General features: G+C 37.6%; 3 protein-coding genes and 1 non-coding gene across 4 annotated transcripts in view; 3 read left to right on the top strand and 1 right to left on the bottom strand.

Moving 5' to 3' along the window:
- The window catches only part of LOC134656540 (TELO2-interacting protein 1 homolog), a 28,261-nt gene extending 25,824 nt beyond the window's left edge, over positions 1-2,437 (bottom strand). Inside the window, exons 1-2 of the mRNA XM_063512103.1 lie at positions 2,142-2,437; positions 845-987 (exon numbers count right to left, since the gene is read on the bottom strand). Coding sequence (XP_063368173.1) covers positions 845-987; positions 2,142-2,341 — 343 coding nt within the window. The 5' untranslated portion in view covers positions 2,342-2,437. The remainder of the gene's footprint in view (positions 1-844; positions 988-2,141) is intronic.
- Positions 2,438-3,324: 887 nt separating this feature from the next.
- LOC134659239 (uncharacterized) lies at positions 3,325-4,564 on the top strand. Its single transcript, XM_063514883.1, has one exon. The coding sequence runs from the start codon at positions 3,464-3,466 to the stop codon at positions 4,541-4,543; it is 1,080 nt and encodes a 359-aa protein (XP_063370953.1). The 5' UTR covers positions 3,325-3,463; the 3' UTR covers positions 4,544-4,564.
- A 1,655-nt stretch (positions 4,565-6,219) lies between these two features.
- Positions 6,220-8,149, top strand: LOC134659231 (uncharacterized). Its single transcript, XM_063514871.1, has one exon. It carries the CDS (start codon positions 6,406-6,408, stop codon positions 7,891-7,893), a length of 1,488 nt encoding a protein of 495 aa, XP_063370941.1. The 5' UTR covers positions 6,220-6,405; the 3' UTR covers positions 7,894-8,149.
- Positions 8,150-11,152: 3,003 nt separating this feature from the next.
- On the top strand, positions 11,153-11,256 carry LOC134662256 (U6 spliceosomal RNA). The gene has a single exon (XR_010098058.1). It is a non-coding gene; the product is annotated as a U6 spliceosomal RNA (small nuclear RNA).
- The last annotated feature ends 1,842 nt before the right edge of the window (positions 11,257-13,098 follow it).

Raw genomic sequence — 13,098 nt, 5'->3', positions numbered from 1 at the left:
TCGGAACCAGGGGCTCAACATATTCACACATGCGACATGTGCGGCAAGAAGTGCCATAAGCAGAAATGCATTGGCCATCTCAACCGCTCTTGACACAGTGTTGCAACAATCATCCATCAGGGATGTAGTGGCCATTGATGATGATAATGATTATTTCCATGAAATTGAACTTAACCTCCTAATGGCAGTTGTTTTTAAAACATAATGTAACGAAAATCAAAAAAGCGGCCAAGTGCGAGTCGGATTCGCCCATGAAGAGTTCCGTATTTAGGGGATTTATGACGTATTAAAAAAACTACTTACTAGATCTCGTTCAAACGAATTTTCGGTGCAAGTTTGCATGGTCATGTACATCATATATTTTTTTTAGTTTTATCGTTCTCTTATTTTAGAAGTTACAGGGGGGGGGGACACATTTTACCACTTTTGAAGTGTCTCTCGCGCAAACTATTCAGTTTAGAAAAAAATGATATTAGAAACCTCAATATCGTTTTTGAAGACCTATCCATAGATACCCCACACCTATGGGTTTGATGAAAAAAAAAATTTTTTTTGAAACTCAAGTTCTAAGTATGGGGAACCCCCAAAACTTATTGTTTTTTTTTTTCTATTTTTGTGTGAAAATCTTAATGCGGTTCACAGAATACATCTACTTACCAAGTTTCAACAGTATAGTTATAATAGTTTCGGAAAAAAGTGGCTGTGACATACGGACGGACAGACAGACAGACAGACATGACAAATCCATACGGGTTCCGTTTTTTGCCATTTGGCTACGGAACCCTAAAAAGGTTATGAAAGGTAAAATCTACAAAGAGTCATATAATTAGAATGGTAATCATACCCATGCCAGGCTTGGAGTTGTCGAACACCAGGCTGAGCAGCCCTGTTTCTATCTTGATGCACATCTCGAAGCTGATCACAGTTACTTTTTCCAGCACCACTCGCATGGCATCTATTATCCTCCACTGGAGCTCATATTTTTTCCTAAAACATACAAATATATAAAGTTTTAATGTCCTCTAGTTTGTGAATTGGAGCAGCAACCATAAATACATATATCTTATTAACTGAAATAAATGTCATATACTAAGAAAAAATTACCCAAGCCTCTAGTGCCCCAGGCTGGAATTGAACCAGCGTCCTCTGCTATTGCGGCAGGTGCCTGTTGCCTCTGGGCCACCGGGGGACAGCGGCATTGGTCGAATTTTTCCAAGTATATGCACTTCATACTGAAGGCTTACAAATTAAAATATTTTCTGAATAATAATTTAATTTGTTCTAGTTTTATTTATTTATTTATTTATAGCCTTATTTCAGAATATTTTTTTTTCTTTTTTTTAATTATATCTACAGTTTTCCTTAATTTACTACGGTAACTGATTCTGTGTGCCTTAGGGCAAAGGCCTCCCCCAATCTTCTCCACTCTTCCTTATTATGAACTAATCTGGTCCATGTTTTTGTTTTTGTGCCTGAGATGACATGGCTGGATGTCTTCAATTTCATCGGACCATCTTTTAAATTGCCTGCCTCTGTTTCTTTTATGCCCTCTAGGGTGCCAGAGTTGCTCCATTTATCTCCTCCTCTAATAGTATGTCCAGCCCACTTCCATTTTAGTTGTTTTGTTTTGTATGTAACATCAGTAAACCCTGTTTTGTCTCTTAAATTCTTGCAACTTATTTTGTCTATTCTTCTTTTCTTTAAGATGCTGGCAGCCATATGTGAAGATTGGTAGAATGCATGTGTTGAAGAGTTTTCTTTTGATGTGCATACTTATTTGGTTATTTTTCATGACTTCTTTCAGCGACCAGTATCTCTTCCACGCATTTCCAATTCTTCTGTCTATTTCCTTTGTTGTTTAGTCATGGTTGGATATTAATTGACCTAAATATATATATTCTGTTACATACTCAATGTTGTTGTCATCTATTTTTATCTCTTTGGCATCCATACTATTAGAAATGTGCAGTCAAGTGTGACTCGCACTTAATGTACGGAACCCTTGGAACGCGAGTCCGACTCGCACATGGCCGGTTTTATTAAATACCTACCATAAACATTAAATAAAAAGTTGTGTTATAATAGTGGAGATAAGACTTTAGTATGGAAAATGCAGAGGGTAAACAATATTTGTGACTTACTCAATTTCAGTAGACTTTATATGTGTTATGAATGGGAACAAGAGGTACTGTTGCAGCTCTTGCACGGCCTCCTTCTTCAGCTCGCCCACGCGGCTGGTGAACTGCGCGATGGAGTCCGCGTTGGGGCACATCATCACAATATCGCACACTGGCTTGATGCGCGCAAACGTTTGCTTTAAATCCACGTTCATTGTGTTCATTTCCTTTGGGCATCCCAGATTCTAGTAGCAGTAGCAGTTCAGGTAGTCTTTGCTCCTAAATAATCTGAGTCATCTTCTACGCGTCCATTAGTAAAATACTATCAGTTAATTTCCACTTCTACAATGTAAAACCTTAGAACGAAATGGGAATTAAAATGAAAGCATGAGCAATGAGGAGCGGTTTGACAGGAAAGGCAAGCTGATATGTAAATAAATCAACGTGATTGCCTTACAAGTAATTAAAACCTGAACTAGAGGCTTTGCCAAAATAATCAATTATTATAAATTTGATTTAATTTATGCACTTTTCCAATTTTTATGAGATAATAGGAATACCTTTAATTTTTTATAAAAATACCACTGCAATGTCCAATTGTCCAAATGACATTGACACATGTTGTCGGGAATGTTATAGCCGTAACACACTATCATACCGCACTGCGACCTTGGTGCGTCGCACGCATAAGTGAGAACGAGAGAGATATTCTGTTTCTCGCTCTCACTTATGTATGCGGCACACAAAGGTCGCGGTGCGGTGTAACAGTGTGTTATGACTTTATAGCCGTACCATAACACATTACCGCACCGTTTAAGGTCATGGTGCACCGCACCAATAAGTGAGAGCGAGAAAGAGATATCTGTGTCTCGCTAATTTTTTTAATTCTTTACCGTAAATTGGTATGGATTATAGACATTATGGTGGGCAACAAATAAATTCGACCAGTCATAGTGTCGCATTGCGTATGTTTTGTCCAAAGAGTAGTATAATATATATACTTGGTCAACCAAATCTTGACAGTAGAAAAAGGCGGCAAATTTGAAAAATGTAGACGGGAAGGGATATCGTCCCATAGAAAATTTGAATTTCGCGCCTTTTTTTACTGACAAGATTTGGTTTACCAGCTATATATCCCTCATGGATGCACGCGTATACCATATCTATTAGGATCCTATAATCTATGGCTTGATCTGCTGTCCTGTCACTGTCAAAGTCAGATGTCCACCGACAGAGTACTGTCAGTATTATAAAAAAACGAATATGAAATTAGCGATATACTAATTAGATTATAATAACAGGAATTATGTTCTAATAATTTTGAAAAGTGTATCAAATAGTCAAATATGTTCTCTCCGACGGGTCAACGAGTCTTACATAAGTGCCTCAAAATTTTGAGGTTAACTTTTGTTGATTATAGCAGTTTGCCCGATTTGAATAAGTTAAATATTGTCAGAACTGTGGAAAAGACAATAGATAACAAAGCTTCTGAGATCTTTGTGGAAAGCCCCATTCATGTGAAAGTGCAGCCAATTGACGTCAACGACATAAAAGCCCACGACAAGCTGACTATGATATTGTATAGTAAAGGCAAAGATACAGGTGATTTTCAAGTAAAACAATCTTCTAAGCGCCTTGAGCTGCTAAATAAAAATAAGTCTTCAGACAGAGATGACGTCTGCCTGATACATGTTCCATATCAATTAAAAGTTCATGTTACTACCACTGACAATGCTTCAGTGCATCTGGCCAAATTAGAAGGAGAGGAGTTTGTGGTGAAGACTCAGAAAGGAACAGTAAATGTCGCGGATCTAAAGGCACAGAATATTAGAGTGGAGAGTGTGCAGGGTCAGATCAAGACAGAAGGCAGACTGGTAGCAAGCAATATAGAATTGAAAACAGGCAAGGATGCAGTAATTGATTGCAACAATGTTATGGCAAATTCTTTCTCCGTCACGTCTCACGCCGGCTCCATCAGCGTCAAGTCCTGTTACAGTGACAAGTCCCACTTCACAACTGCTATGGGTAATATATCATTGGACCATCTCCATAGGGCCGTGACCATAGATGTGATACAGCAAGGAAATCTGCGCATCACAGGTTTCTCGGGTAACCTGCAAGCTTCCTTAAAGAGTGGAGAAGTATTTATGCATGCTTCCCAGTTGATAGACAAAAGCAGTATTTTCATACATGAAAAGGGAAAAGTTGAGTTACTAATTCATGACATTCTTAAGAATTTGCCAGCCACAAATCTAATAGCAGATAGAATAACAGTAGATGAGAAAATAATGAAGCTGGGACGGTTCATGGATGACTCCCACCCAAAGCGGTTCAGGTTTGAGGGAGAGCCACATAATGAATTGCACATAGTCTGTAAGAATGGCTCAATTGATTTGAAGGAAACTAACTTACCATTTATTTTATAATTGTAATTTAATAGTAAATTTACTGTTGCATATTAAATTAATGGAAAAAGATATTTATTAAAAAGACATCTTAATAGGATTTTATAGCATTTATTATTTCTGTATTCTAAATTTGAACTCTATTGTACCCATATCATATTAGTATCATATTTTCTATTATAATCTCTGGCTTAGCAGTGTAAAAGTGTTAACTAAAGCATGGGTAGTAGAACCATGTATTGTAATCTAATCATACTTATGTTTTTCAAATTGTTTCATAATAAGTATGATGAATACCTATACTTATAACTTTTAGAGTTACACCTAACTTGACTAAAAAAATTTTTGTTTATGTTTTTTCTTAAGTAAATTTAGACTTAAACACTCTTTGAATTTGTAAATGTTAAAACACATCATTTACTTTGAATAATAAACGAAATACATAATATAAAATTTTAGTCTTGCAGAAAGGCATTTACTTTGAAACAAATTTTAATGATTTGATTTGACTATTTATGAGAGTGCCTAAATGTTAGTCAATCTGCTTGTTACATTACATGTTATTTTATTGTTTTTGTTTGAGGCTTTTGATATTCTTATAGCAATTTTTTGGTTCATTTGCCTTTATAAATACCTATATACAATACTGCAAAAAATCTGGACAGGCAAATATTTAAGGAATTTTATGTTTGTAAATACTGAAAAGTATTGAATTTAAACTGTTGTGAGACATACTAACATTGAATAATTTTACGGTTTAGTTAGACTCACTTGTTTTGAGTGTCTTAAAACAAGTGAGTCTAAACCGTAAAATTATTCAAAACTGAAAAGTATTATTAAATAAATTGATATGAGGTACATTGCAGCAAGTACCTTCCTTATTTACATTTGTAAAATGCTCTGACACAAATAGCATTTTATCCGTTCACTGCATTTCTATAATTCCTATTTTAAATGTTACTAGTAATAATGTTTTATGAACTTCACAAATAGGAATTTAGCTTTGATAAATGAAAGTTGAATGGTCTTTATTTCAAATCAAGTGCCAAAATCGGCTGAACCCATCGTACGCAACTTCGAATTAGTATGTACAAGTTTTTGTACTTTTAAATGTGTATTTTAAGTACATAATTGTCATGTGTGTTGATGCAAGTAGATTATATGTATATACATTTAACAAATTGTTTCTTGGCACGGTACCGAAAGCTTTCGCCCCTGCCGTACTTACTCGAAAAAGCTACATAAGTAATCTCATCTCGTTATAAGCAGATAAGTCTGCGTAAATTCAGCAGTGACTTCGAGTAATCGGCCCTACCCTATAGATACGTGCTTGTGGGCATCTTGTGGGCTGGGAGTAGGTACCTACCTAGGTAGGGACTAGGTACCAGGTACAACCACAAATATTCTGTAAAATCATTATTTAGAATTCAGAATGAGATTTTAAAATAATTAATGTTATACTATTGTATAGGTTGTACTACCTACTTGAAATTGTTATTTATTAGTAGTGAAATAAATTAAAACTTCTAAAGTAATTGTGTATGTGCTCTACCTGGCCATAAGTCCATAACTAATATACCCATTTCTCACTTGCGTACATTGAGCGATAATTATTACGCCCATTTAGTGGTACCTTCACAAAAAAGAATAATGTCAAACGGTTTGACTCAAACCTTTGCAGTTTGCACCATTCACCGAATTCGCGTCCTAATTAATTATCAACTCATTATTCTAATTCAATTTCAGTATATTTGTTTGTTTTCGATCTAATCTAGGTAGTAGTTAATTGGGTGCAAAGATGAGCGGCGGGCGCTCGGCGGGCACGTTGATAACGAGGTAGTTTATATGCAGCGGCTTGGAGCGCGCGCGCCAGTCCCGCCGCCATGCCCGCCTGCGCGCCCGAGTACTGCCGCCTCGCGCGCTCTAACACAGAGCTCGTGTTCTCTCCGCGCGTCAAGCGCTGCTCGCACCAACCGCCGCCCTTCACCGCGCTGCGACGGTCCTTCTCCTCCACATTCTCGCTTATTCCGGAAGAACGTGCCATCTCCCCGGAGCGCCCGCTGCCGCTACCCCGCATCATCAGAATACTCACCTGGGGGCCTCGACTCTTTTTCCGACCGCTCTTCGCTCTGCTAAGTATCATTGCACACCCGGCTTGGAAACAGATTCTCGTGGTATTGCCGACACTCTGGATAGCCGCGTCGCTGTTTATTTTCTGGAAGTGCATACAGTGCCCAATAGGAGTGATAAAATTGATTGCCCGCGCTCTCCGCTCAGAAAAAATCACCAAGCAGAGGACCGTCCTCATCAGTGGCGGAAGTTCTGTTCAAGCGTTGCACTTGGCGAGAAATTTCCACTCAGCGGGGGCAAGAGTCGTCGCCTTCGAGTTGGAGGAGCAATTTACTTTGCTGAAGTATTCCGCAGCCGTCAACAAATTCTACACAGTTCCACGACCCAACCCGGCGGACCCGTTAGCCTATGCGCGCGCCTTGCGTGAGATAGTGGACAGAGAATCTGCGGTGTTTTATGTACCCGTGAGTTCCTCGACCCCGGCTTATTATGACGCACTGGCCAAACCATATCTAGAAGTAATGGGCTGTCAGTGTTTCGTGCCTAGTGCTCGTGACGTCGTAACTTTGGATGACCCTTTGGAATTGATACGGGTGTGCCGCGCGGCCGGGTTGGCGACACCGGAGTTTTGGGTAGTGGCCAGCGAACACGACGTTCGTTCGTGGTACGAGAACTATGCCTCCAGGGAAGGCCGGTATTATATCGCTAGTGCTGGAGCGCGAGGTGCAAGAGACCGGCTACGATTCGTTATGCCAGAAGACAAATCAAACTTCAGATTTACACGCGAGATAAGCGCAGAGAAGCCATGGGTTATTATCAAAGAGCCCAAAGGAGAAAGAATTGTAACTTGTACAACTTTAAAGGAATCTCGAGCGGTGAACAACGTGACATGTCGCGTAGATTCCGTGAGAAAAGGACTGGTACCGCAGAAAGACGAAGAGGTCGACCTGTGGGTGCAAAAATATGTGTCATCATTGTCACCGTCGAAGCCCATGACTGGTCACATGTCATTCAGACTGGTACGCGAAGAAGCGTTGACAAACGGCCATGGGAACAGGATAGTTGCGATGGCAGCTCGCGTAGGAGTATCACTGCCTTATTTATGCCAAGCTTCGACGAGTCGATGTGGGCACACGGCTACTGTGGGGAAGCTGTTGGATTCGGTGTTGGACACACGCGAAGCACTGTTCGCTTTCTGGGATCCGCTGCCATACTGCGCGTACTATCGTTCCCGGCGGCCTGAAGAGCGCCGTCCGCCTTCGCCGGAGCCTTGCAAGACACCCCCTAATGTGCCTCTCTGAACTGAAATCAGTGCTGGCATAACAATAATTTATTTAAGACACTCTGTACCTGAAGAGTCGTGAGTGAGCTCTCTGTTCGGCTGAAGCCATGTCCAAGGCGCGCCTGTCTGTTGTTCTCCCCGTCACCGATGGACGGTACCAGGGACGATACGATATGTTTGTAACTACTAAGTAGATATCCATACCAAATGTTATTATTAAGTTATACTAAGTATATTATAATGTTGGATAAAGGAATAAAACACGGTCGACTAAAGTCAATATTTTATTTACGCCTGACATATTTATGCTTCCAAGGGTCGTCATTATAAATCACTATTCCATTCACTTTGCGATACTTACATACTATATGTGTACTGCGTTGGTATTAATGATAAGGCAAAGTACTAACAGTCAATCGTATCTACCAGCGGTCAAAATATTTGTTTGATGTGCTGTTCATGGGCAATAATTATGTTTTGATTAATACAAAACCTAATAATAACAAACCATGTTGCTCTTAAATAGAATAGGTAATCTATGAGTTTCTTTCCTTTTCTAAACTTTTTTATATATAATAGTATGGGGTAGGTAATCATGTAGATGAGCAAACTGATCTTGCGACCAACTGTAGCTAAATATAACAAAACTAGTTAGTGGTGCCGAGTTGCTTAAGCCTCTCATATAAGTACTTACTAAATTATACTATTATTCCAGAGAATTCACATGCTCTATGGTCGGAAACATTCCACAGAGCGAGTTACAGGCGGTAATTACTAAGCAAAAAATATATCGCTTCACTAATTCCTGAGATTATCTCAAAGGCACAACACTATACCAATTACTTGCTAACTGTTTATAAATAGTGGGTATGATCCAGGCCGGTGCACAGCAGGGAACTAGCGAACGAGAACGTAACTTACTCTTATGGATTAATTTAAACCCGTAGGTATAAATAGGACTTGGAAGCTTTTAAATTCCTACGATCTATTCCGGTAACTTATTGAGGAATTAACTCTGTACTAAACTTTTTATTTATTATCATATCTGGGACACTTGTTAAGGACACTTGTCAACGTGCGCACTAGCGCCACTGCTAAATAATCGTGATTATTTCAATTTAACGAAAGATAATTATTTAAAAAAAGGGGGCCGCTACGTACTGTAGGTATCTTGTATTGAAGTACCTTTTGAATACATCAAACTAGTTTCTATGTTGCTGTATTCGTCAATCTATATAAACTCAAAACAAAAACGGTCGTTTTAACTTTGGACGCATAGATTGACGAATCCAGCAACATAGAAACTAGTTTGATGTAGGTACTCAAAAGGTACTTTAATACAAGATACAGTACGTAGCGACCCCCTTTTTTAAATATATTTTGTTAAATTTAAATAATCACGATTATTTAGCAGTGGCGCTAGTGTGTACGTTGATGGGCTTTTAATGAAATTACGTAAGTAGGTATATATCTACTTTATAAATAAATAAATGATGCTTCCTTAGGTTTCCATTTATCTAGTTCCTTGGGATTCCATTTATCCAAGTTTCACCCTGATACTTATCTTTAGTGTATTCCCAGAGATGTGAAAAATACTTTATAAAAAGTATTTAAATACAAAATACAAATACTTCCTTGATATACTATTTCAAATGCAAAATACAAAATAGTTTTTGAATTTGTATTTAAAATACAAAATACGAAATAGGTATTTTCAAAATACTTTTTAAAAATACAAATACTTTGCGATAAAAGAAACTCTGAATAGTGAATACCTAGTCTGAATTAAAAAGTATACTCAGAATATCCGAATTGAAAAGACTATTCATTCTTTGAAAACAGTGTGTCAATCAGTCCTCTATCTAAAGTGCAAATTTCTAGTTGTTTGCTCATATTAACCGGAAGGATGGATGGATGATGGTTTATAACGGACAATTTTTAAAAGCATTAATTTAGATTTGTAATGTTTTACAGCTTGTATAATGCCTCTCGTTAGTGTGATGAAAACGTCTCGTTTGTGCAGAAAAGTTTCATCAGGGCAGAAAAGTTTGTTCTCCTCTCGTACATTGAAACCCTCGCAACACTCAAGATTCCACTTTTTTAACCACTCGCTACGCTTGTGGTCATGTGCGACGTTACTAAACAGATTCAACAGTATGAGAGAGTTGCCAGGATTGTAACATCAGAAGAGATTGTAACTCCTACCTACATTACCTAATACTATAAAGTATTTTGTATTTTGAAAATAGAAAATAGGTCCCAAAAACTATTTCAAATAAAATACAAAATACTTTTCTTCAAAAGGTATTTAAATACAAAATACAAAATAGGTATTTTGCATTTAGTATTTGCATTTTAAATACAAGTATTTCAAATAAGTCACATCTCTGTGTATTCCTTGGGGGGAGTCCATTAATTACGTGAGCGTGTAAAAGTGCATTAAACAACTGTACCGATATTCGGAACCTAAAGTAATATATTGAGAGTGGCAACACTGTAGTTAGTCGTATTGTCCTTTTCTAGCATATACGTCCATCTCTCTCCCACACCCCCACCACTTCAGGCAGTTGCGTTTGACAATTTTGACAGTTAGAAACAAACGCAAATTACCTCATTGGCTTGCTGTTTTTCCATCTGGAAGGTCGTGAAGCTAAACTGCTGGTGAGTTTTTGAATTTGTACCCCAGTTTAGCTGACTATATTGAAAAACAGTTTCTAACGGCTTTTGCCGTTCGAAATAAATATTTAAATTTAGTTGTCCGTTAAACTATCTAGCAAATAAAAATGATCCGGAATAGTGATGTGCAAGTGTTTTCAAAGGCTGCCTGCGCGCACCGTGGCTATGCCAATGAAAATACTAAAACACATGGTAGAAAACACATCGAGCTGGTAAAGCGTGCACGTGTCACCATTATAATTTAATTTTATTAAGTCTCTTCCGAGTCTTGTTAGTTTAAATCTTTGTGTGTGTATAATAACGGTTGAAATTATATAATACTTAAATGGTGATGTGTGGAGGTATACCCTTTCAAGTGATTTGTGTTTTCGAATACGAATGGATCGGATAGTTAATACGTGTTACGTAGAACCTACGTATTAAGGTAGAAGCTTATAGACGTGTAGGTTTTTTATCTGTCCAAGTATCTATCAGCAATTTATCTTTTTATCCCGTTCCGGGTTAATATAATATTGCAAAATTAATTTTTTGGTAATAAACTTGCTGATAAATAACGAACAAACCTACATCGCAAACATTGCATTTATTTTTGTGGAAAGTGAGTACTTCGGCAGTACATAAACTTAAATCTGACTAGACATAGAGAGAGATTAGCATGGCTCTGCGCAAGAATGACATGCGAATTCGTGAAGTATTTCACTCTGTAACTATCAACTTATATCTCTCCAACTAGATCTTTGATTTATGTAGGTAGGTACCTACTTAAATATATAACTTAGCAGGTACTTACAGCTTTAAAGGTTAAGGAAAAGAACTCTTGCATGTAGGTGCTATATGTGCTTGTGTTATTTTGAATTTGAATAACTTGATTATTAATTCTATACGTAACTACATACAAGAGGGTCAATTCTTAAGCCTACTTACCTACCTACATAAATAGTACACTTAAATTAAACGTTTCAAATAAAATCGGAAGCCTGTGACATGGAAGGGCATTAACGATACGGGAATCTTTAGATTGATTCATTGACGAAGACGCATGGTTTGGTTCATATTGTCAAATTATATTAGTTAACTGTAGAGTTAAAGTTTAGTTTTTGGCAAATCTGCGCGTCACCGTGAATGACACTTTCTAAAAGTGCCTGTTAAAGCCGGCGTAAAGCCTTTCACCTTGTCGAGCAAGGAACCCGCAACTTAGGGAATATTACCCATAAACTTTTTGACATTTGATTTGAATGATACTTATTCTTAAACTTACGTCTGTTATGGTTCCACCTGCTAAGGTGCGCCTAAGAGAATCTTTTATTCGTTCACAAACTAACGTCAAGTTATTTGTGATGAAACCAATATATTATGTACCTATCTAAACCTGCGCAAGGCTGCCATGTTTACACCTGCGTAAGGTGTGCCAAAAGAATCTTTGATTCGTTCACAAACTAACGTCAAGTTATTTGTGATGAAACCAATATATTATGTACCTATCTAAACCTGCGCAAGGCTGCCATGTTTACACCTGCGTAAGGTGTGCCAAAAGAATCTTTGATTCGTTCACAAACTGACGTCAAGTTATTGATGATGATATTATAACCTATGTAAGCCTGCGCAAGGCACGTCAGACATATTCACAGAAATATAAATGATATGGTCATAACACAGGCGTGCGAGTAGACCACAATCACAAAAATATTACAAAGATTAAGTTGTAAATATCTCTTTTTAGAGAAAGTAAAAATGGTTTAAAATAATGTTTTGGGTAAAAATCAGTCGAAATAGGCTTCGTTATTAGAGTTTTCATTTTTGTTTACCAATCTATTTCAAGGGTCCCGAACACCCTATTGGCTAAACCCGAAATTGGGCTAATTAACTGTGGTAAAAGTGAAAACTGCTTTCCATTTACATAACATTTCTAAAATTATAATAGGTAAAATAAAAACCTAAGATTCCAGGCCTATCTCGACTCATTTTTATTTTAAAGATGAAAAAATCTTTGCACCCTAATATAAAATTGTGGTCTGGAGACGCTAAGCCTCATAACTTGGGTGGCATAGATAATACTAAGAGATTTAGTCACCTAATTTCGACTATAAGCCCAGGCAGAATATTGATAATTAGAATAAGGAGTGGTCAATCCTCCAAGGTCCATACAATCTGTGGACTCTAATTAAATCAGGCTCGGTAAGCTCACGACACGACAGAGCTTACGATTCCATTCTGAAATAAGCTATGTTTACAATATATATTACCCATGGTGTGAAACAAACAGCCTGCTCAAGGTGTACAAAGGGTCCGTTTAACGGCCCTATAAACATCTACAAACCTTTGAAGTCTAGTCCTGCTACAATATGACAGACTAGAAATAAATACATATGATCCCAATGTAAGAGCAGCTCACAGTTGCATAAATTATATTTGGCTGGAGAGCACTTGTCTTTCAGTTAACATGTTTACGAGTACCTACCTATGTACACGACATGACCAAGGTTACCTACCTTTTTTACATAATTATTATATCCCTGACTGCCATGGTATATTAGGAAAATTATCATGT

Source organism: Cydia amplana, chromosome 2 (genome assembly GCF_948474715.1).
Source record: "Cydia amplana chromosome 2, ilCydAmpl1.1, whole genome shotgun sequence".
Taxonomy (NCBI): Eukaryota; Metazoa; Arthropoda; class Insecta; order Lepidoptera; family Tortricidae; genus Cydia; species Cydia amplana.
This window is presented reverse-complemented; position numbering and strand designations above follow the sequence as displayed.